This window comes from Atractosteus spatula, chromosome 3 (genome assembly GCF_055471065.1).
Source record: "Atractosteus spatula isolate fAtrSpa1 chromosome 3, fAtrSpa1.hap1, whole genome shotgun sequence".
NCBI classification, from domain to species: domain Eukaryota; kingdom Metazoa; phylum Chordata; class Actinopteri; order Semionotiformes; family Lepisosteidae; genus Atractosteus; species Atractosteus spatula.
The window spans coordinates 3,225,183-3,249,361 of record NC_142708.1 but is presented as its reverse complement, the minus strand read 5'-3'; the positions used below and the strand labels follow the sequence as shown (position 1 = coordinate 3,249,361).

At 41.0% G+C, this 24,179-nt stretch overlaps 1 protein-coding gene across 1 annotated transcript in view; it reads left to right on the top strand.

Annotated features, from left to right (window-relative positions):
- The window catches only part of adgrv1 (adhesion G protein-coupled receptor V1), a 186,981-nt gene extending 163,236 nt beyond the window's left edge, over window positions 1-23,745 (top strand). The window contains exons 87-90 of the mRNA XM_088912067.1: window positions 8,369-8,490; window positions 16,381-16,566; window positions 20,932-21,109; window positions 23,336-23,745. Coding sequence (XP_088768193.1) covers window positions 8,369-8,490; window positions 16,381-16,566; window positions 20,932-21,109; window positions 23,336-23,454 — 605 coding nt within the window. The 3' untranslated portion in view covers window positions 23,455-23,745. The remainder of the gene's footprint in view (window positions 1-8,368; window positions 8,491-16,380; window positions 16,567-20,931; window positions 21,110-23,335) is intronic.
- The last annotated feature ends 434 nt before the right edge of the window (window positions 23,746-24,179 follow it).

Genomic DNA, 24,179 nt, shown 5'->3' with positions numbered 1-24,179 from the left:
AAAAGTTGGGAATCCGGGCCGAAGACACCAAAGGTGTTGGGCCGTGTCGGACAGTGGCAGAAAAAAATGCAGACATTGTTAGAGAAGGAGAGATTAAAAGCTGTGGGACGCCTGCTGACTGAGCCAGAGGTAGGACGCCAGACAGATTAGGCGCCTAAGAGAAGAAACCAGGAGCTGCATGGGCCGAGAGAGAGGAACCCGGTGGCCAAGTTGGATGCCGGAGAATGCAGCAGGAGAAAAGGCAGCTTTAAAGCTGTAGGACGCCTGCTGAATGAGACAGTGGTAGGACGCCAGACAAACCTGTGGCCACAGAGGTGGCATCAGGAGCAGGAGGGGCTCTCATACAGCCCGCCTGAACTGGACACCAGGAATAGCAGCAGAAGGAAAAGCCAGAATTCAGCTGCAATGTCAGTTAAAACGTGTCTTTTTGGCAATGAAATTACTACTTAACTCTGTCATATTAGATTATACAGACTTAGTCATCTCATGCATTGAGACATCTTTAAATACCACATAAAGCAAATTAAGATTTCTTTGCCAGATTGCAGGACACCAAATGTTTGAAATATCATATTCATACCCTAACAGTGTATATTTTAGGAGCTTTTGTCAGCCCTTTCACTGGCCATTTTTATGGCTATTTAAAATGTCATTATGTATTTTCTCTTTTCCAATAAGAAAAGTCAGTTCCATGTGGTACAGCACCATGTTTAGGAGCACTGTCATGTTAGACAGTAAGAATAATTAATACTCATCTGAAAACAATGAAGAATCAAAGGCACCAGCATCAGTGGAGGTCATGAAAGCTAAACGTTACACGTTTGTTACACATTTGTTACACGTTTGTTGCACGTTTGTTGCACATTTGTTGCAAAACTGATCCTACAGGATGGCTGATGAGATGATTCTCTGTAAGAGCTAAAGAGCTTGTGTCCATTGAGGCTGTGTAAAGCAAAATAAAGGGGTTTTGAGATTGAAAAACTTGTCTGAGTCTAGGGAGTGTTGGTTTTGGTGTGTGAAGGGAAATGTCTTTAACTCTTCCAGAGGAGTCACTGTGACTGGACCTGTGATGTCCTACCAACAGAAACCCCCTCTGGCCAGGAGGCTACCTCTTATCCAAGCAGGTTAAGCCATAACTTATTATACTTAAATACTCAATAAGCATTCACAAAGCATCTGTTCCGTGGATGTTGTTATTCCTTTATGAAACAAAATATATTTCATATTACTTACATTATTTAAACAATATTTCAATATTTGTTTCCAGAACGTGCCTGAGAACTGCAAAATTAAACTACTAAAAAGGAACTTTGTTTTGTTCTTGTAAATACAATCTAATAAATAACATTGTAATATAATCCCCAGATGTCAGCTAAGTGGTACCCATAGCTAAGAGTATTAAAATTAAGAAATAAAAAAGGAGAAATGCGTTAATGAGATGTAGGATCTGTGATAAAAACAGTACTCTGACACCAGGTGTGCAGTGTGTGTGAAGTCATGTTTTCTTTTCAAGCATTTACTGTCCACTAACAGATTTACAAATCTTAGATGTTACCTTGATTATGATCCCAGAATCAGTAGTGTAGAGTAGTGGTTTGGGCTCTGGACTCAACCAGATGTTTGTGGATTTAAGACTTGTATGACACTGTTGTTACTTTACACTGCTTCAGTCTAAATACCCATCTGCATAAATGGGTACACACATTATGCAGGTTGAATGTGTCAACCAATTAATTTATTTCTTAAAAATGTATTAAAATGCTGAATTTTATTTTCATGCTTTTAGAAAAATGTTCAAGTCTTTCACAGTCACCATTTCACTTACCAGGCAGCACGTACTGTACAATGAAACAATTTCTCTGATCGGAGGCGTTAGCCACCAGTCATGGTGCACATGACAGGTGTCTTGGTTAAGGATTGACGTAGAAATCACACTGAGGTTTATATGACAGGAAGTTGACAGGTTGCAGAGCTGCTTTGTTTTCTTTAACTATGGAACTGAAACTCGGAAAGCTGTTTTGATCGCGAGACAAGATGTTCTTTCGATAAATCATATTTCCTTTGATGCTAAACGCAAAAGTAACTTCAACAGGTTTTCTTTTCTTATTAATTACTGCTTTGATTCCTGCGCCTCTCGTGCCTAAACAGCTGTACTTTTGGAACTGGGGGATAGACGTGTATGCAGTACAGGGTGTAGATGACTGTTTTGAATAAAAACAAATGAAAATGTATCAGTGAGCGTAGCCACAGCAGCTAAGAAGCTAACACAGATATGGAATGTAGATAGCATTTGCACTTTGGCTGCTGGTTTATTACTTTTCTAAATGATTTCTATGCCCCAGTTGTCTGTTACTGTACAGAGGTGGTGAGAGGTGGTAGGCACCCCTGTGCTCTTCTTCGGGCTCGGGTGATGAAAGAGATTTCTGGAGGACACCTTGGCAGGGGATCTACCAAGGAGAGGTGGCCTGAGAAGGGCTGGGGGGAGTTTGAAATGTGCCTCCCAGCTATGCTGCTGAAGCCGAGACCCTGGCTTCTTTCAAGAAACGAACAAACTACCAAACCGGTAGGCCGGAAGGGCAGAATGGCCTCTTCTCCTCTGTCACCTTTCTTATGTTTGGGGCCTCCTCTCATTTTAAGTTTTTCTTATAGTACCTTTGCCTCCCAATGAGAAGCATTAAAATTAAAATCTTAGTTCTGTTATTGTTTTTTTAATAAATCAATGTGAATGTGAAAGAACACTGGGCTTGTGTGCATTTTCCTTTATCTGCCAACAGCTCCATTTTAGCTATATACTGTATCTCCAGGCAGTGAGTATTCAGGACTGTACAGGCACAGGTGAGACTTTTACATATTTTGTCTTTCAGTCACACATTTCTTACATATGTCTTTCTCTGGAGTTCATAAAGTTATAAAAATGTATAATATAAATGACCAGCTAAAATAACACTGGATGCAGACATATATTAAATGAGAAACTGTGCCTAGACATATGCAAACTTCAAATTGATAGTAAAGAATGAAGCTGACTGACCTTCATCAGATCGAAATATCAGCTATTTATTCTTTCTACAGCAGATGTGAATACTGCATGTACAGGTAGCAGTGGGCAGGAGTTTCTCCCTCCTTTATGTATCAACCAGTTCATCTATGTGCCTGTAGAAAAAGTCACAGTGTATGTTTTTTTATTTATTTTGCCGTATAGACAGATGTTAACATAAATAGATTACATGGAATACTACAGTATGTAATTTTGTGGTAAAAGATAAAGTATGCATCTTATGGTTTAATGTTAATGTTTGAAGTTATTGTTGATGAAGCTGTCGTTAGTACAACAGCTGTACTGTGATGTCCTTTGATTTACGAACAGAAGTAGATTTATGCCTTCAGTGTTCACAGCCAGGGAAGTGCAGCAGAAACTTCCAGTCTTCGCTTCATCCAGCAAAGAAGCTGTCCTCACTAGGCTGTTTGCTGTAAGCTGTGGCCTATCTGTAAGATTCTCAGCCTCACCTGGATTTTGGAAGTATCTTATTTAGGCTCTGTGTCCTGTGATCTTTTTCCTGTGTTCTGTGAACTGCGACCGTGTCTGGAGATCAAAGCCTTCACTAGCCTTCTCCCAGACCAAGTGCAGTGCTGATGGAAACAGTGCTTTGAAGCAAAAAGACCAAACTGAAAACTGCACAGAAAAGCATTCATCCATCCAAGTCTAATGGTACACTCTCACGGGTGTTTACTTTGCTTTCCAATTCATGAGGTCCTATTTCAATAATAACATACTCGATTTCTAAGAATTCTATATGTGTTCCATATGCGGGCCTGTGGTTGAGCTATTTGGAATTGAGAGATTCCATGCAAGTGGAAAGTTTGTGCTTTTCATCATAAAATGTTGGGTTCATTGCCCAAGAGTCCTTCTAAAAAGTGAATGTTTTAACTCATTTCCTGCATTTTCATTGTTTTTTCTCCAATAGCACAACTTACATTGCCTTACAAAAGGAAAGATCTTCAGATTCCTGTTATTCAGCATGCTTTCAGATTAGCACAGGGAAAGTGACATAACATTTTCCACTGGATGAATAATCCTAGACTTCTCATCTAAGTACATCTGGTTGTATTCTGTTTCAGCAGCTAAAAGCAGTTATGCTCCAGCCCTGGCTGGCAGCCACAGTTTAACAAGCTACGTGCAACAGTACTTAGCTGGCCAGAGTGACTGCCGTGAGAAACAGATGAAGTCAGGTATTGGAAGTGCCAAAAAAGCAGCTATCTGTAAGAAAAATCTCAGCACGAGGGTCCTGACTGATGTTCATTGAGCACGTAATGAAGAAAAAAGACTTCACAAGGAGGAGAGAAGGGCTACGATAAGATTATTAAATAATCTGTTAATAATATTCTGCAGCATTCACTAATGCCAAGTAGACTTTACATTGAAGTCACCTGCAGTGTCCTTTTTTTGTATCTGAGTGAATATTTGTTTGTACTGTGAGGGTATCTTTAGAACTTGGTGTCTTTCTCCTGAATGTTTCCTTAAGCAAATTATTTCATGCAAAAAATGGAATTTGGCCAAACCAGCTGTTTTTCATCTCTTTGAAGGCTCACATTCTACAACAGACTCTATTCTTAAGCTGTGCCTTTTTTTCACTAACTATGTATATAACAGGCATAGAGAGGCATGTTTGTGTAACATGCATGTACTGTTTTCTTTCGTTCAAAGCCACATGAAAGTGCTCATTTTCTGTGGATGAATTAGTCTATAGGATGAAGGCTGGCTCTGAGGGGAACCTGCTGCTACTGGATTGCATCCCAAACCACAGATGGAATGCGCTTAGACTCACGGAAAAATAGCCACAGAAAGAGGAAGTGATAACCATGTGCTGAACCTGCCCTAAAATAAACTGGAAGGGCTCAGCACTTCTCAAACATGTGTGCTTTGTCTGCCTCTCTCTCCCGCTCACACCTCAACACATTGCTCTGGAGGCACAGCTCAAAACCCTTTTAAGCTTGGTCGTTGGTATTGATCATGGTGGATCCTCTTGCGTTTCTAGATTGAAACAATCAGTCATGAAATGCTTCCGACGTTATAAGAGTGAACCACCCCTACAGCAATCCACGACATGCACCCTGTTTGTGGACTAGTTCCTGGATGAAGAAAGGCCAGAGTGGTCATACCTGGTCTTGGAGAAGCTCCAGGCCTTCAGATTTTCCTTCCAATTGAGGTTGAATATTCCTGTAGTTCAACCATGTGATTTATTTGATTTTGTCACCAGTTGAACCAACTCAGTCTTTGGCTTCAGAAGTACTCTGCTGCAAGCATATACTTCACATGTAAGTAACAGCCTGTGATAATGAAGACACCTCAGGAACAAATTCAATTCAGTGCTTCACAATAGGTTGTCATAGTGCATTTTCACAGTTACGTAGACTATAAAACTGGATTATACAATATCCAGAGACAACACTGTTTTTTTTAAATGACCAGCATTACCATGCTTGTAGGGTTTCTGTAGTGTATGTTGAAGGTACTTTTCCAGTCTAATGATTTATCTTAGCCTCTTTCTCATTCCCAGATAAAAGTCCCTAGATCTTTCAGGTTATACTGACATGGTCATAATAACAGTATAAAATGATATGCTCCCTGAAATCATAATAACAGGATTTGGAAAGTTTATAGCCAAGCCAAATAAAGCCAGTTCCAAAGCATAAATTTGACTGTCTAACATGGGACTTTTGTGAACTCAAAGTGACGAAGCAAGGGCAAACAAGTGGTGCAGAATGGAACATGTAAGCCTTTTGAGCCAAGACATTCAGTTCATACTGTAGGGTGTGTTTACACATTTTTTAAAAACCCAATCATAGCTGTGTCCAAATAACAAAATTTAATGCCCTTGATTATCTACATAAGGACTGAGTCCAAACAGTCTGGGAACTGAATACTTCATGATGCCAAACATCAATACAACACAATCATAGAAAATATCGTTTTTTCCTCCAAGGTCAAATCAAAATAGTTAGAAAATAATGAAAATAATGTTCTATCTCTGTTGATCCTTTGTCTATTCTACAAATCTATTAGGCATGTTAGATTCTAACTGGTTTGTGCCACTGTGACCCGGTATAAAATTGGAATTCTGTAAAAAAAGCAAACCTGCAAGAATTACCTAATTCGGAATGACTTAATTACCTATTAAGTAATTCTGAATAATCATTGTGCTTAATCATGTGTCTCCTATGGAACTCAGATACTGCTGGTATGCTTTGCACCAGCAGCTTATTTCCTCTCTGAAATAAAGTCCACAATTAATCCTTTTTGAATACCTCCTTCTATCTTTAGAGAATGAGACATTGGCCAGAACTTGTCAGTAATCTCAGCAGCAGTGAGAACCTTGGACTTTCGGATGTTACAGCTTGCAGACGTGCAGTCTGTCATGTTTGGTTTTCCTAATGTGTAGTGGGAACACTTCATTTCTTTCTTTGGCTGCTCTATCAGATTTATACTTGAACTTGTGCAAATAGCAGCTGCTGTATATTGAAATTAATGCAGGATGAAATGCCTCTTTCCCTCATCAGTATTTTGCTGGATCCAATAAACCTAAAAGTATTTGGACGCTTTGAAAAGCAATATGCAATACTATAAAAATGACCATGTAAACTAATTGTGATTTTTGTTTTCTTAAAGTCAACTGCACATTCAATTTGTTCTTTGGAGTACTCTCTGTTCAGACTGCCATCACACAAAACGTATTCCAGACAGTCTATAAAGAGGGCAAAGATAAAGTGTAATCAAGGGTGTTTTCTTCAGTCTGACCCTGTAATGCCATTCCTAATTTACTTGTCTGACATTTTATTCCAAAGCAACTACACTTTTTATTCATTAGTACAACTGGGTATTTTACTGGAATACTCTGGGTGAAGTACGTTGCTCAAGGGTGCAACATGAATTTGAACTCCCAGACCTCTAGTTACGAGTTAAACTGCTAGTTACTGCTCCACGCTGCTTTTTTATCAGGCACGTGACTGATGTGTAGCTGCAAACTAAAACTGGTTTGTTCCTTTATTAATCTTAGTTATAGCTGTGAGATAAGGTTCTCAGGGCTAAGGAAACGAGTGTGCCTGAGTGTGCCATAATCTTCTGACTGATAACAGGGAGAACAGACTGCTCCTGTTTATAAACCTTTTCTCTAGAGATAATAGACCTATATGTCATTATATATCTGCTCACATGTGTGTGATGCACTTTAAAATTTACTTAAGTACTTGTAAAGCAGTAAAGGATAGCCAGGTTTCCAAAACTCCGTTCTCTTCGCAATCCACTGACATCTACTGTAGCAGGTGCTAACAATTTGCTCCAGTCCAGACGGGTTGTCAGCCCTATTTCTTCCATTGCTGTATGCCAGGATGCCTCAGTACTTTTTTTCCCCAGGAATTGGGATCAGTTCCACTACAAACCTGTGAAGAACCCCTTCCTACAGTTACTGGAAAGTTTGTGATGAATTTGCACTTTGCTGCCTCCTTCGAGTTTGCCTGAGCAGGAGCAATAAAACTGTTGGGTTACATAAGTTCCCTCTGGAGCCTGGAAAAAATGAGTCGTTCTGTCTGCTAGAAATGGAAACAGAGCTTTGGAGAAATTAGAGGTCCAGGAGTTCCACATTTCCATGTCTTGTTTGCTTGTAGATCATCTGTTCTGTGGAAAATCATTTTTGTAAACTCTCAAACAATATAAACAAAACAAAAGGCCTCCAGTTTATTTAGAAAATTCTCTGTGAATTATTTTCATATCTGACTTCAATGCTGTATAGATTTGTTTTTGTACAATTCCAGTATTATATTTATTTCCCTAGAATTATTTGGAAATCAGCAATTCCAAACCACGATGATTGTTATGTTCTCAATAAAAGTTATTTTATTATTTTAAAAGTTTCTTCCCCAGTGCTGAAGTTTTGAAAAACTCCTAATATGTTTCCATACAACTGTGTGAGCAGACACCCAAATTATCTGCACCCGAAGGCGCTACAGAAACAGCTGCACTAATGTTTCACAGTCTTAGGTTGAGCTGAGTGACCCTTAATGTAAAATACACAGGAACAGGTCTTGGGCCACTCACTCAAATGTATATCATGCCTTGCTGATGTAACCAGGTCTTGGCATATTGTCTGGGCCAGCAATGACAGCAAGGGACACTGCCCTTGCTCTTCCTAAAGCTTGGCTGTGCGGTGCCATTTTGGAAGAGACAATGGAGATGCTCTTTCCCAGGAGAGCCAGGCTTTGTGGCCTGTGCTCTGTGATGTTTATTTTGCGTTCGGGGGCAGGATTACTGTCACTCAGAATATCCACTGGTGAGCCGTTACTGGCGTAACGAAGATGACTTCTTGTTTCACAGAGGTCCCGCTGGTGCTGTACCTGTTTGCCCTTGTTTCTCTGGTCTGGCTGTGGGGAGGCCTGCACATGGCCTACAGACACCTGTGGATGCTGGTGCTGTTTGTCATCTTCAACAGTTTGCTGGTAAGAAGTCTGATTATTTATGCCTCATATACAGTACGTTCTGTAGGCCTTCTGTTTCCTCTTGATTCATACTGCACCACCAAAAACATAAGTCACTAATGTGTTAGAATTCCCTCATCACTCTTTCTCTCTGCGTATGTCGTTTACGAATGTTTCTGTGAGCCTTGCTGTGATGCTACCTGTGGATGAACAGGCATTCTGGCTGCAGGAGTGCTTTGGGCTGCACTCGTAACTGGAGGGCGGTAGGTTTCAATCCTGGGTGGTTCCCTGCTGTTGTTGCACCCCTGCTCAAGGAGACTCATCATGACTCCAGTAAAATACCTAGCTCTATAAATGGGTATAGATGGGAATTGCATTTGATAAAAGAGTCATCTAAACAAATTAATAATAATAACATACAAGGAATGCTATCAGTTCTGCTAAACACTGTTCATTGCCTAAAACTATGTTCTCTGTCTTAACATGCAGGACAGCTAAAAAAAAAACACATTAAACTAAAACTGATTAATACAGAAATCTCAGGAGTTTTCATCGAATGACATATTGTCAATATAGCCTATGCCCCACAGCCATACCTCAAATATGCAGACAGCTAAAACAATCAAAACTCACGGTGGGCTGGAATGCAGACACAGGCTCACTTTTAGGTTTAACTTTTCAATGTCAGAAAAATTATTAAATAATCCCGACCCCACCCCCTCCATCACAGTATAAGATACTAAGAATAAGGACATTGCCATTGATGATGTTTTGTGAATTTGCTAGTGCCTCACATTGCAAAGTAAATAAACTGTAAAGAAAGTAAAAAGACTTCACGGGAATTATTAAACTGCAGTGTTTTGTCCAAGGGGTCACTGATTGAAATTTCCACTATGAAGGGTGGTAATTTATCGTTCCATGCTAGAGGATATAATTAAAAGTAGCATTTTTGAGTTCATATACTTTTTATAGTTTTTCCACCGAGTAGGAATGAGATTTCGGAGGCTCCTCAGTTTCTTTATGTAGCTTAGGTCTTCTTTGTGGTGTTTAAGTTTCAGAAATGTCTTCAGCAGCTCTTGGAAAGTCGTTGGGTTTTTATTTCATGTGCTTGTGAGAGGCGCTGTTGTTCTGAAAACTGCATCACTCCTGTCAGTAGTGATAGGTGACGCCACTGTGTAAAAAGCGTCATATCGGATATTGGATATCCAAGAGGAATGTTAAGACAGACTGTTCATGAGGTAAAATCCATGTCATTCAGTAGGATGCAAGAAAAGGCTAAATTTAGTCATTAGACTTGCATTTTCTCTACATTGCACCATTTTCTGCAAGGCAATCATGTTGCTAGGGTTGAGGTTTGGCCAATATGGTAAACTGCTCTCCAAGGGATGATGACAGTAATAATTTGTTTGCGTTCGCAAAGTGATTTTCCTCTACCATTGGCTGTTCTGCACCTGCGGTCCGCAGAGTACAATTCTGCGCAGTAGAGTGGGAAGAGAAATCAGGAATCGCTTCACAAATGGAATTAAGGGGAGGCTGGGTTTTAAAAACTCACAGTGGAATTTAGCCAGTACAGTGCAGTGGGACTTTTAACGCACCAGTAGTCGGGACCTTGGTTAACTGTCTCATCTGAAAGAAAGCAACTCCTAAAGCACAGCGTCCCCACTCACCATTCTGGGGAACTGGTTTGGAATTTCTAGTCCAGAGGGAAGAGCACCACCTACTGATTCACCAACATTGCTCACAGCAGGAATTTGGATTTCTCTGGAGGGCTCCCACAGCAGTACTGACTGGGCCCAGCCTTGCTCAGCTTCCAACATCTGGCAAAGGGAGACTGTAAGGTGGCAATACCAGTGTTACCCTTTCCTTGAAAGAAGGGCAAAATGTTTTTACAGATCTCACAAGAATGAAGGCTGTGATTTTCAAAACCACAATACAAAGGCAAAAATGTCCTTAAACTGATTTTGTGTGTCCTTTCCAATAATTAAGCTGAGCCAGATACAGTATGATCTCTACCCCAGGAAAGAAACTTTTTTTCCTTGTTCATCTGCTACAGAAGTGGATCATATACAATAGAATCTGTTCCTCAGCCTTAGATATCTCGTGCAAATAAGACCAGACCAATTCATTTACAAAAAGAATACCAAGACTGACATAACCCTGATATACTCATTTATATTTCAGGTAATCACATCTTAAAGGATACAGTGTGCAAGACTATTGATTAGGTACAAATAAACGTTTGACCTAGATTTTAGTAATTTGTCCAGGCGACTGAGTTTACCACATCTGTCCATTCAGATCGTATTGGCAAGTAGATGCTGTTTGTATTAGTATAAGCCCATTAGTGAGTCAGCATTTGAAAAGCCTTTGATCTCCTACTGTGCTTTAAATCACTAGAAAGCTACGCATATTTAGATGCAACTGCTTTTTGTTTCAAATAGTTTATTTTCACCTCTACATGGTGCACATCCATGTGACATAAAAACATTTTTATATGTAAAGATACATTAAAAACCAAAACTGAAAGCCTCTGTACAGTTGACTTTTATTATTGACCTATCTTTACACTTTTGTACAGACAGATCTTTTCAGTAGTTTGATGAAATATTTAGTCCCCCAAAGTTAGCAATTTCGAACAAGCTTTCCATGTTAAGGACCAGGAGGAAAACAGTACTGTGTCATTTTAAATATAATGTGTCATTCCCAAAGCGAGCAATGACAGTGGTTTAAATAAAATGGCTTGCAAAATTGCTTTTACTGTACATAGAGATACATTGTACTGAGTAAACATATTAATCTACGTACAGTATATACATACTGTAGCTTCAGAACTCCATCTAGAGGTACTGGATAATATATGAGATGAGGAGGCTGGTGGAACATGCAGGTCAGCCTTAACAGATCTCGTCGTGATCTTGTCAACGGTGTTGGTGGACCAGTTGGTGGCACTTAACCTGCTGGGCAAGAACGCCCAAAGCAATACCTTAGCTAGGTGACCCAGGACACTGTGCTTTGTCCTTCAGGTGAGATGTTAAAACAAGGTTCTGACTGCCTGTGGTCAGTAAAAGTTGTTAATTATGTGGTTCAGATATTAAATTTGATCAGGAAAAGTGCAACACATTTCTCTATCCTCTTCATCTGTCTTTCTCCTGATGAGGCAGCTGTAGAGGAGCCTACATCCCATATCTGTATCCTATATGTCCCTATTCTATCTCCCTGTTTGAGTTATCGAAAAAAAACAAAAGATCCTACACTTAGGGCGAACTCATTCTGTATGCTAAGGTGCTGTTGTTCCAGCCGAAGCCCTCTATGACCAGATGTGTTCATCATGATCAGACAGGTTCACTGTGTAAGTCTCCTCATTATATAACCAGCTGCGCACAGGAGGAAACTTCCTCCTGTTTCTTCATTGGACACTCAGAAGGCTTAGAATCTCCTTGAGTAGGAAAAAAACATAAGTTACAAATGACAAAAACTGGCCAGAGTGGTAGTTAGCAGTTAATTGACCCTGAATCTCATCCAGCCATTTCTTGCAAGAAGCCAGGATATCAGCTTCACCATGATGGCTGGGTAGCTCCCACATCCCTATGTGTTAAAAAGTGCCACGGTGATGAATGACTCTTGTCGATAAGAGATCACACCGACTTGTCATCAGGTTTAATCAATCTGTTAAAATTGTATAAACCAGTCTTCCAGAATTGTGTTTAATTATTCCGGTGTTCAGTCAGGGTGTCCAATGAATTGCTCCAGGTTTGCATTACTGGCACAGAGTTTTGACAAGGCAAAAACGGGCTATCCTCTAGAAAAGCAATTTAAATAATTTAGTTTTGAGATGTAACCTCCCTTAGATGTGATCACAGTAAACAAATTTAATAACATTTTTTTAACTGGTAGCCTTGGAAAGATGGATACCTTTCCCAATTTCTCTTGAAATGTTTTTTACTTCGATTAAAAAAATGAATGTGCCCCCTCCCTTGTTTTGTATTGGAAATACACTATGTAATAGTAGGACTCCTAAATTCACACAGAAAGGCACATGGGTACGTACCGAATTCTCCTGACAGATTTTAACATTCATGTCTTCTTATTTGTTCTGTCATCTGTCTGTTTGCTTTAAACCCTGGCACTCCTGTATCTTGGCATCCCCTTGAAGACAATTTAACATCGTCATACTGTATAGTCTTAGAGATTTCATGTATGCTGGTGATTCCCCTAAGACACTGTAGATTACATGCTGGTGCTGTAATCGCATAATTACAACATAAACATGGCACTTAGTAAAAGGACTCGTGAAATATCAGAGGATGTAGCGTTCCCCCTCTTCTGTTTTCCATAATAATATGTTTACAGATTATTCTCCTTTCTCGTCAAGACATTAGAGAAATGAAGGGATGCATATTTTCGCAGTCACTTTAATGAGAATAGACCACCCGAAGGAGCAAGTGTGAGCCTCTTTCATCTTGAAGACGCCACTGTCTGCTCTGTCGCTCCAAGACGGTGGGATGATCTCCCAGCTCAGGTCTGATCTTGCCTCTCCGTCGCCACTTTCAAATCCTGAGAACCTCTTCGGGGGGAAGTGGCAAACCCGGACAGTGCAGCAAGCGAACAGCACCAACGTGGACGGCACAAACTGTGAAATGAGACTCTCACAGAAACACACAGCGCGTTGTGGGCATCTGGAAGAGCTATCCCAGCCACACGCTTGCGGCCCAAACTTTGGGCCCTTTAAAGACACGTCACAGGGCAAAACTTTAGTTTCACCTGGCTGCGTCGGGTCTTATATTGTTCTGTTCCAGAGCACCTTGAGATGCTGTTTCTTAAATGGTGCTATTTAAACTGAACTGTTATTAGACTATATAGAAAATCTCATCATTGTCATGATAGATAGTAGATAGTAGATATTATTATTTGGAAAGTCCTTTTGTGGACACAAAATTGAGGAGCGGGGGAAATATTGTATTGTTTTACCAAATTAGTATATCCCCTTTATGTTAATGAAATATAATTCATAAAATACTTTTAAAACCAACATATGGTTTTGCAGTGAAGTACAGAACTTAATTAAAGATGAGGTGCTTGACATTTCACATTGTTGTGTTTGGTGAAGTGGAATCCAAACCACATGTAGATATAAGAAACGAGATGGTGAATTTTTTTTGGCAACATAAGAAAGCACTGTGAAATGTACAGTATCTACCATGATCTGAGCCTTAGTAACTGATATGTAACTAGCTAGCTTGTTTCACTGGAAATAGACGTTTTCAAAGGTTTTTCCAATTTTAAAAAGGAGAGTATTCATTTGTGCAGCAACATCAAAGTCAACAGGTTAACTGTTGTTAACCAGGCTGTTGCTGTTGGGCCACTAGCCCGCAGAATCAGGCTATCGCTCACAAATGGCAGAGCACCACCGTCACCATCATGTACTGTAAAATCCGTTCATAACATTGGCCCTGCTCTTCAAGAACTGCCATCTTAGCATCCACTGTACAGCAGTCCCAGTTCTTATAGATCAGCAGGAAGGGTGCTTACGTAACTTGCTGTGTGGCCTACTTCGAAAGGTACAAGTGGTGTGCACATTCCGCTTATGGATTAGCCCGGTGTATGAGTCAGGACTGTTCTCCATGGTTACAGAATTCAGTACTTGGCTTTGAAGTGTGTCTCCAAGGGAGCAGAATTTAAGCACACTGTCCACTTCCCCTAGGCCTGAGCAACCTTGGGCTCGAAAAAGGCTGCTAGTGAAGACGATTTAGGTGTTTACTGTACATTGACACATCATTTTCACCTTCAATGTGGGGAAGCAACTACAAATGCGAACAGAATGTTAGAATTTGGAGATAAGTCACTATCTTACTATTACCTGTCACATTCATTCATTTCTCTGGTATGTTAAAATGTTACAGTGCATAGTAAGACCACATATAGAACATTGATTACAACGTTAGTCACCAAGTTGCAAGCAAGGTATTAATGCTGTGTAATCAGGGCATTGGGACAGGAACCAGTACAGAGCAGAACAAAAGAGTGACAAGAGACACATTCCTGGGATCGAAGGAGACACTGCCAGGCTGAAACAGCTGAGTCACAGATAAATTGGTTGTAAAAGCAGCAAAATGGGCTGCAAAACAGCAGCTACAAAACTTTTTGAAAGAAATTCAGTGAAAAAGAAGACATCTGGGTTTCCGTGTCCTCTAACAAATCAGCACCTCGTTAAACCTCCAACTTCAATATTGAAATGACTGTAAATGAGGACTGAAGGGTGGGATTTGGGAGGATACACTGCAGCACAGACATGAAAATGAGATGTTAGGATTTCGCTTTCTGCTTTGGGAAGGTGCAAAACTTTTGCATTTCAAAACCCAGTGATCAAGAGCTGTAATAAAGCACCCACCTTCCGAGACTGTCATTTGTCTCTACAGAGGATCAGATGTCCATTACCAGTCAATCAGTCTTTGATCACTATAGCACTTTACAGACTTGACAATATTGCACAGCAGCTGCTGACCATGGGGGCACAGAGGAGAGGAAAACACACAGTGGGAAAAAAGAAACCTCTGGGGGTCTCACGCCTGAGGGTCACCCCATCTTTGCAGCCATACTAATACTTATGATCACATCCGCTGTTCCTAGACTGTGAATGTTACCTAATGTGTATAGCTATTAAGCTGACTTAGGGCTCTGTGCAAAGACATTGCCTCATCACAAGCACATTTTGATTTCATGTACTGTATTATTTTGACCTGCACCTGTCTTGGCATAATGTTAAATTCCTAGCTGTGGTGTAATATTTCCCATCTGATGTTCAGAAATAAATCTCCCCAAGCCTTTAGCGATGAAGAAACCATGATTAGGACATTACCACTATACTGACAGTAATCACCACACACACCAGGAATCACTCTCACTCTTCAGCCGCTTGTCACTGTGACAGATCGCAGCATCACAGCCTCAGAGAAGCACAGCTCACTGGCCTAATCAGTCTCCTTTCTGCGTCATCTCCTGCATGGCAGGTTTCTGTGATACTTTGAGCACTTCCAACTAGATCTGGCCTCTGCTAGATTGGTGCTCAGAGCTCCCCTCTACTATGATCTTGGCCTTAAAAGAACTACAGGACGCTGCTTGGAAACTAATATTTTGTCATCCTCTTACTTCCTTTCTTACTTTGTTCCATCACACAACTCCTAACGCTAAGCTTGCACTACTGAACAACAAGAACACAAGAACAGTTACAGACTAAAGGAGGCCATGTGGCCCATCTAGCCTGTTTGGTAGTTAGTAACTAATTGATTCTAATTGAGCTAATTAGCAAAAGATCTCATCCAGCTGTTTCTTGAAAAAAGCCAGGACACCAACTTGTTCTGGCCACGTAGTTTGCTTCTTAGTTTCTTTTAAATGCACTTCCTCTGGTTCGTGTTTCATGGTTCACTCTGAAGAGGCCCATCGTTTATTTGTGCCATCGTTTTTACATCCTTCCATTGCTTCACTTTGTTTTACCTGATGCTGTGGAAGAATGCGAAATCTGAGATTACGAGCGGTTTAACCTCAATGGTCTTACAGACTGGGGTGTGTAATAATCAGTGCGAATAATCAGTAGTTCATTGCACCTGTTGCTGTTTATTTAAAATCCACCCTTAATAACATCATACACATTCTGTGCAATATGATACACTTTGAGAGACCACACTGCGAGGAATAAATATGGAAAAGCTCTTGCTGACATGGTTCTGTGGACTTAATTTCTCAGATAAGCAGCAGATCAGATTTTAAACCCTTGCCTAAGAGTCCAAGTCACCACCCACTAGAGAAATTTGAAACAAGGAAATGACAGTACAAATTCAGCTGTCGTCTGGAATATTCCCTCCCCGCTTCCCCGTCTCTCCTGTGACTGACTGCTGTGTGCGTTTGGTCCCCCAGGGGTTCTACGTCTTTGCTGTGTATTTCATAATGCACAACCAGCTGTGCTGGCCCGTGAAGGCCAGTTACACCGTGGAGATGAACGGGCACGGTGGCCCCGGCTCCGGGTTCCAGGGCAGCGGCGCTCCAGCGGCGGGCGGGGAGATCAGCAAGTCCACGCAGAACCTCATCAGCGCCATGGAGGAGGTGAGCCCGCCCCGCGAGGACTGTCCCGAACTGCACGCAGGGAGCAGTCGTCCGCGATGCCTTTCCAGGCACCCTGTCGCCAATGAGGCTTGAATTCTGTTGAATTCCCTCGGTCTCTGTTGGCTGGTCTGTGGAACCTCCCGCGAACGCAAAGGGAAACGCTGTGCGCAGCCTGGTAAATCCTCCTGCTCGCTGTATCTTTCCCCTCCTGTGACTTGTGTTTCAGACCAGGATCAGCTGAGGGTTACCAAGAGCTTGGCTGTCCCAGATTAGGAACAGGTAAAGGTTTATCCCCTGCTGAAAGGAGAAGAAAAGAGACACAAAGTTTCAGCTGTGGAGCCTTCTCCAGGTGTGGGAGAGAGAGGGAGAAACCCGCCGTTGGTGAAGCATGGGAGAACAAAAGACAGGGCAGTTGAGGGGAGGCGGGGAAGCAGGGGAGGGGGAGAATCAGCACTCAGGGGGAACTGCAAGAGAGGTGTGGAGTCAAAACCTGCAGATGAATAGAGAGGATTAGAAGGAGACGAGTCCGTCATTGAGTAAAGGGGGAAGCTGTGATCCTAGTTTCAGGATAATTTAAGGATTATTTTTTTAAATTTAAGGATTTCAGGATAATTATAATTCAGGATAATGACATGTTTCAGATGTCTTTCTGCAATAGGGGTTACGAAACCCCTCTGTGAGGACGCAGACGGAGAGATCAATGTGATCATGGCCGTTAGAGGACAAATGGGAAACTTTGGGTTTGGAGAGATTCTTGATCCTCACAGCTCTGACATGTTCCCTGAAACGGTCTCCCAGTCTCCTTCCTGTCTCACCAAAGTTCCAGATTAGTTCCAAGATCAGTCCCCAGTGGACAGACATTAGCATCATAAATCCATAAGACCATTTACTCGGATGGAAGTGCATGTAAAACCGAGAGCAGGAAGGCACTTCTTTGCCCCAGGGGTTGTTGGAATCACGAACAAGCTTTTTTAGCCACGTTGTTGAAACTGATATAATGGTTTCTTTCAAGAAATGGCAGAATGAGACCCTTTACTGAACATTTTTCAAATACTCTTTTTTGCAGAACTACGAAAGACTCCGTTTTTGGTGGGTCGGTCATTTGTGCCGCTGCCTCACAGATATGTGATCCTGGGTTTGATTATGAACTGGGACACCTTCTGAGTTTTGCATGTTCCCCCCAAGTCCGTGTGGGCTCTTTCTAGGTGCAACAGTTCTCCATGTCTTTGGTCCAAAGGCATGCTGTCCACAGAGATTGGCGTCTCTAAAATTCGCTCGTGTGTGAGTGATTGCATCAGTCTGAGTTCAGTGTGAAGTACAGGCATCTGGTCCAAGGTGTGGTCCTGTTTTGCACCCTGTACTTTCTAGGTTGGGTGTCAGTTTACTGCAATCCTCTAATGATAAAGCAGTTACAGAAAAAAATAAAATGGGAGCATTTAGAGCAATAGGTATCCTTGCGCAAAATGTTTTAACAGGTAAAAACATAAACCGCCAACCATCATTATTTTATATATTTATTTTACTTCACATATCCTGACTGTATAAAACATATTTTTTCACTTGAGCCTTTCAGGCTGTTATCTGTACAGAGGAATGGATATGCACCAGACACAGTGTAAGAGGTCTGATTTTTTGCCTTGGCACAGACCCGTTTCACAGTAAAATCCAGTAATCCTGTTTTATTCATGAGAGCACATCTTAGGATTTAGAACTCAGACCTTAGGATCAGAAGTCTATTAGTGACGAAAAAAACCTTTTCAGCTCCGAACTGAGACGTGACAAATACGCGAGAGCAGCTCTGTGCTTGCTTCGCAAATTGAACACTCTTTGCCAGTACCTGCTGAGATATCCAATTAGTTTAAATTTTGACATTGGGCAGCCTAATCACACACCTGTCTTTCTGGAGACTAGGGGATTTGGTCAATTACGAAAAGCTGATATTACACCTTTTAACTTCAGTAGGTGCAATCATGGTGCTTTATAACTGCAAATATAAAATCAGTAACCTATACTCTTCAGTGTTCTTAAACGTACATATTTAGATTTTAAGTGTGCTTTTAAAGTAAAACATTAAAATCCAAAATGACTAAATGTATACATTTAGTAAAACCGAAAAATAAAATTTCAAGGCAAATTGTATATCTAAATAGCTAATACACCACTTATCATTTGTATGTTCATGTATTTGTAACAATATATGTAAACAAACATATTTATACACCCTCCCCATGTTTTTTACACTTCCTGTCCTTATCACGAACAAAAAAAATCATAAATTGTGATTTTGTACATTTACAGTACAAAGCTGTTCAATTATGTATATTTTATTATAGCAGTTAAGAGGTATTCAGTGTGAACTATGGCTTTTGACCACAGATTTTAGTGGTTTAGTATGTTCTGGTCAGCGAGTGCAAACTCAGACAATCATACAGTAAATCAGAACCTCATTTCTTTGTAGCTAAACTGGTTGGAGAGATCTGAAAGAGCCCATTAGAATGTTTCTGTTGTAATGTAACCATAACGTTTTTTTGATAATGAGGCGACACTGTTCCTTGTCTTGTTTTCTCATTAAACGTCTAACGAAGTGTTTATATGCAACATGTAGATCTTCCATGAGTTAAATGACACGTGAAAGAGTGAGTGACAGTATACTGTGACGAGCATGTGGCTGAGACTGTGACATGAGGGGCTCTGACTTTGATTAAGCTGACTCATCCTGTGATGAACGTTTGATCTGGATTACTAGTCTAGCTGTGTGGCGTCTGTCTCTCCAGAAGGCCACAACCTCCTTTTAGGAGCGGTTAACGTGAAAAAAATAACTGCAGGTATAATTGTGTTTCGATATAATTGTACATTTACCTGCCCCAGCAATGCTTCCATTAGCCATGGATTTGTACAATGAAACACCACATGTTTCTCAGTGTGATTCAGAGTTCTTCCTCTTGTGAGGTGACTGGCAAGTGTCACAGAAAAAGTGATTTCATTTAGTTGTGTTTCATTCACCTTTAATCATTTGATGCAGATTGAGATTCACAGTTTAGCCATGGTCAATTTGTATGTGTCTTTCTCTTTGTGCGTAATGCAGTGGTGTCAAATTTATTTTTATTCCAAACCAAAATTCCTAACCAAGAAGACTCAAGATACAAAAACATAAACTGTCCAAAACACCTATAATCCAGCAACTAGTAGTATGCACTTTTGCTCCTTTGAATCTGTCTAAAGAAATGAATTTAATTATTAACATTTCAGATCTTCTTCATAATGTAGGCTCTACCCCAAGGACATTCATACAGTAGATTAATTGAGGGGCTAATCAGAAAACGGCATTTCTTGAACTTTCATTCTGCTAAATCAGCCACAGAAATCAACTGCAAGAAAATAATTTTAGAGAGAAATTACTCAGGTGCAACTAACTTGCCAAGTGTCCAAACTCAAGGAGGAGAAAAAGGCCATCTGTTGGTACCACCCGCATGTGGGTATGAACAATTAGTACAGAGATTTATAACCACAAGTCCAGCCTGAGTTCTCCACAAAGACTAGGGAAACTACACAAAAGTTGAAGAGTACGCCGACCACAAAGAACCCATCAGCCTCCAGCTGAAGGAGTAGAGCGACAAACAGGAAGGTTCTGGAAGAAAAACTCCGCCAGGCAAGTGTTGTATCCCATGTGCATATTGCGCATGTCAGTTTTGAAAGGGAAACTACTTAAAAAAAGGCCTTCAACCCTTGTGTGTTCCCTCTGCTAAACACAACTACTGTAACCCTGGACACTGTCCACAGCAAACACTACAAAATGTACTGACAACCCACAGAAGCATGGAAAACGTTTGCTCAGGCTGACAAGGGGAATCAGGGCAAGAAATGAAAAACTGCAGTGTCATCAAAAAGCTGAAGAAAACGGAAAAGCAGATGGCCAAACAGGAAGGTGAAGAATGGATAATCATTGGGTTAAGAAAATACTGGACTGCACCCCAAGAACTTTAACTCCTAAGCAAAGAAAGATGTTCTCTGAAGCATCCTTGTGTTGCTGTTGCTAAGCATTTAAGGGTTTTTTAAGAAATTTTTGTGTTTTTTATTTCTTCCTTAAAGTTGAACATTTCAGTACAGGGCTGCTCTCTGGCCAGGCTAGTTGATTTATCCTCCTTCACTCTTGGTAACTAGTCCATCATCCATTGTCCTGTTTGCCACAGTTCTCCTGGCAAGACTGCTCAGTTTAAGGGTCAGCATGGCCCCTGAGTGCTCCTTCAGTGTGGTGCCAACAAGCACAGGACTGTGAAGTGCTGAATGTACTGTCGTGGCTGGCGGACCCGGTCTTCACGGGCGAGGCAATGGCAGTGTGATCAAGTCGGTGGTTTGTGTGTCCAGGTGCCAGCGGACTGGGAGCGAGCCTCACTGAGGCCTAACAGCCAGGCCAGCAGCACGTTCAAGCCGGGCCCAGAGAACGGGAACGCCTACAGTCCACAGGGGGGCTTCACCAACACCTCGCTGGTGGCCGACGAGGAATCGCAAGAATTCGATGACCTAATATTTGCCTTAAAGACCGGTAAGTGAGGGGCATGTTTCTGATCAATCCCTGTGAAAGTTCTCCAGGAATATCCATCTACAGCATCCACACATCCCCAGCCTGACATCCAATCCTAAGGAGGATTATAACTCTTACCTATTAAAACTGCAAGTCTAAACATATCCATATCCTTCAAATTTCATCCAAAACCATTAAAAAACCTTTATTCCATAGGATCTGTAGAAACCACAGAAAATCATTATTTTCCAGTATTTTCCATTATTTTCTAGTTATTCCTGGAGAATCTAAGGACAAGCGAATCCCTACATTAATAATAATAATTCCTCACACTTCTATAGCGCTTTGTTGGACACTCCACTTAAAGCGCTTTACAGGTAATGGGGATCCCCTCCACCACCACCAGTGTGCAGCCTCACATAGTGCACCAGTCCGCTCTCCACACACCAGCTCTCAGTGGGGAGGAGAGCAGAGTGATGAAGCCAGTTCAGAGATGGGGATTATTAGGAGGCCATGACTGGTAAAGGCCAATGAGAAATTTGTCCAGGACAACCAGGTTAACGCCCCTACTCTTTTTCGGGGATTTTTAATGACCACAGAGAGTCAGGATCTCGTTAGCACATTAGTTATGTGGTGCTGTGGAGCCTTTATTACTGTCATGGTGTGCTGCATGGTGCTGAGAAATGTCTTTGAATAAAGACAAGATATGAAAAAACATAAATACAGACCATGGGATCTCTAGAATATTCCCTGTGCTAATTCAGACACAGCTTTAAGAGATTTTAATTATTTTCTATACAGAACATCTATAAGTTGACCTTCAAACCAAATTGTTTCTAACAGCATTATCTTCAGTTTACCTTAACCCATTGCTTCCCAAAATTCATATAGCAGGATTAAAAGCTCATGACTTGATGCGCTGTTTCTAAGTGGGCAAAATAAATAAGGAGTCAATTCTTATCTCTATAGCTGTATATAGATTGTATGTATGTGGATTTCTGCTGCACTATCAGTATGTGGAGTTTTGATGATAAGTGTGGAAACACCACTGGAAGCATTGAACCAATTGCTTTGACTTCATTGTCGTGCTCTGCAGAAACACCAGCGGTTGACTCACTAACGTACTCAGGGCTGGGGCTGAGGGGTTAAGCGTAGTAGAATCCAATCATAAGTTTTATTCAAGAGCTGCTCATCTGGCAGCTGTAAGCACATTCTGCTGTGTAAGCAGTCTTTCCCCCCAGGTGTTGCAAACACAGTTTAGTCTAGTTATTGTTACATCGAACTGCAAGCGCAACTTTAACCACAGCCCAACAAGTGGCTTTCTAAACACTGACACTGCACTAGTAATTAACTCAAGGTCTGCTGCCATATATAAATACTACAAAAGGCAGCAGACCTTTAGACAAAATAGTGTTCTGGTTATAGTATCATCAATGATTCCAGAAACATACACTGTAGGCCCAGTGCACTGCTATCTGTATGCTAACCCACACAGTAGCAGACTCAGGCACAGGTTTTGGAAGTTCAGTCTATAATTATCTATCAGCTTGGCACACTCCCCCCAATCTTTGATTTTCACTAATCCAACCCAGGAACTTACATTCATGATTCTAAAGCACAATCCTGTTAATTAATCCAGTGTAATGCATATCCAAAGCCCAAACATGAGGTTAACCTTTTTCTCAGTACCTTTAATGCTGTCGGAAAGTGAATACTTCACACTGTCAGATTAGCGGAGGGCAGGAGAGTGTCTTGGAACTGGCTATGCCCGCACGTGCGTGCATGCACATCTTCGTCCTGGTCTGGCCCCACATTCTATTCAGAATTAATGATCACTTGCATAGATCTCCACCGCCAGCTTAAACAGACTGTCAGCCGGGATGCCAGCCCTGGCACGAGAGCAGAGCAGGGTTGTGCCCTTGCAAAAGAGTGGGTTTTGCCCGCCTTCCAGGTGTGTGTTCTTGGACGATGGTATCAGGGAAATACAGAGAGTCAGGCCCTGGTCCTGGGAGGGAGCAAGTCCCCGCAAATGCACAGAAGCAAAGCATCCTATTTTTATAGGAATGAATGCTGAGCTAATACAGTTAAATTAAATATGTAAAAGTCTTGTTCTGCACCGACAGTGAAATCCAGCAGCCTGCAACAAAGGCTGTGCCAGTGTTTTAAATGGGGCTTTAAGTGGCTGAGGAGAGAGCACTAACGATCGCAGAGCTGGCGGCTCACAGGTGGACTGTGTGTTGGTTGCAGGTTCCGGCCTCAACGCCAGTGACAACGACTCGTGTCACGGGAGTCAGGACGGTGGCAGTGTGGCAAACTCCCAGATCGTAGAGTTGAGAAGGATCCCCATAGCCGACACGCATCTTTAACCCCTTCTAATGAAAAACACAAATCAGTATTTTTATACTTGTACCGCTTCTGCACTAAACCATTGTTATCAGATAGTTCGCTATTAATTTTGTTTTCATTAGAAGTTTGATACCACGTTGGTGACTTTTGTAACTAAATTAAATTGTGACAGTCCTTGAGGAAGACCGTTTTGAAAATGACTTACTTTAACTGGATGTAAATATTGTGTAGTATTTCTAGATTTTAGGCAAGTTTTCTTTAATACCACTGTTAAGTTTGTGTAACATTGTTAATAAATAATACATGAACTGTTTTGCATAGAACGTTTTCATTTGACTTCATTCTGCAGTCAGTAATTTGGAGGATTAAAGCAAAAGTTCAATCCTGCTTAATATGATACTACAGATTTCAGCGATAATCACAGCAGAGTATCATATCAAAATGCAGTGTGGTTTAGAAAAATGTGAATAATGCCAATAGGGTTTTAAAGACCATTTTAATTTGTAATGATATTTTAGTTTAGTATATTTGTTGGTTTTTTATTGGTTGTTATTGTATTTTTATCAATTTATTGAAATTAATCAGACTATTCATGGAACAGAAAAGTACTCAACAGTTATCATCTGGGAAAATCCTGTACCTTTGTGTAATAATGCTCAAGGTAAGTTTTCTAGGTCTTAACCATTTAGTTTAACCATTTGATGTTAATATAGTTCACCTTGTTTTTAATTTTAAGCTTGTAGTT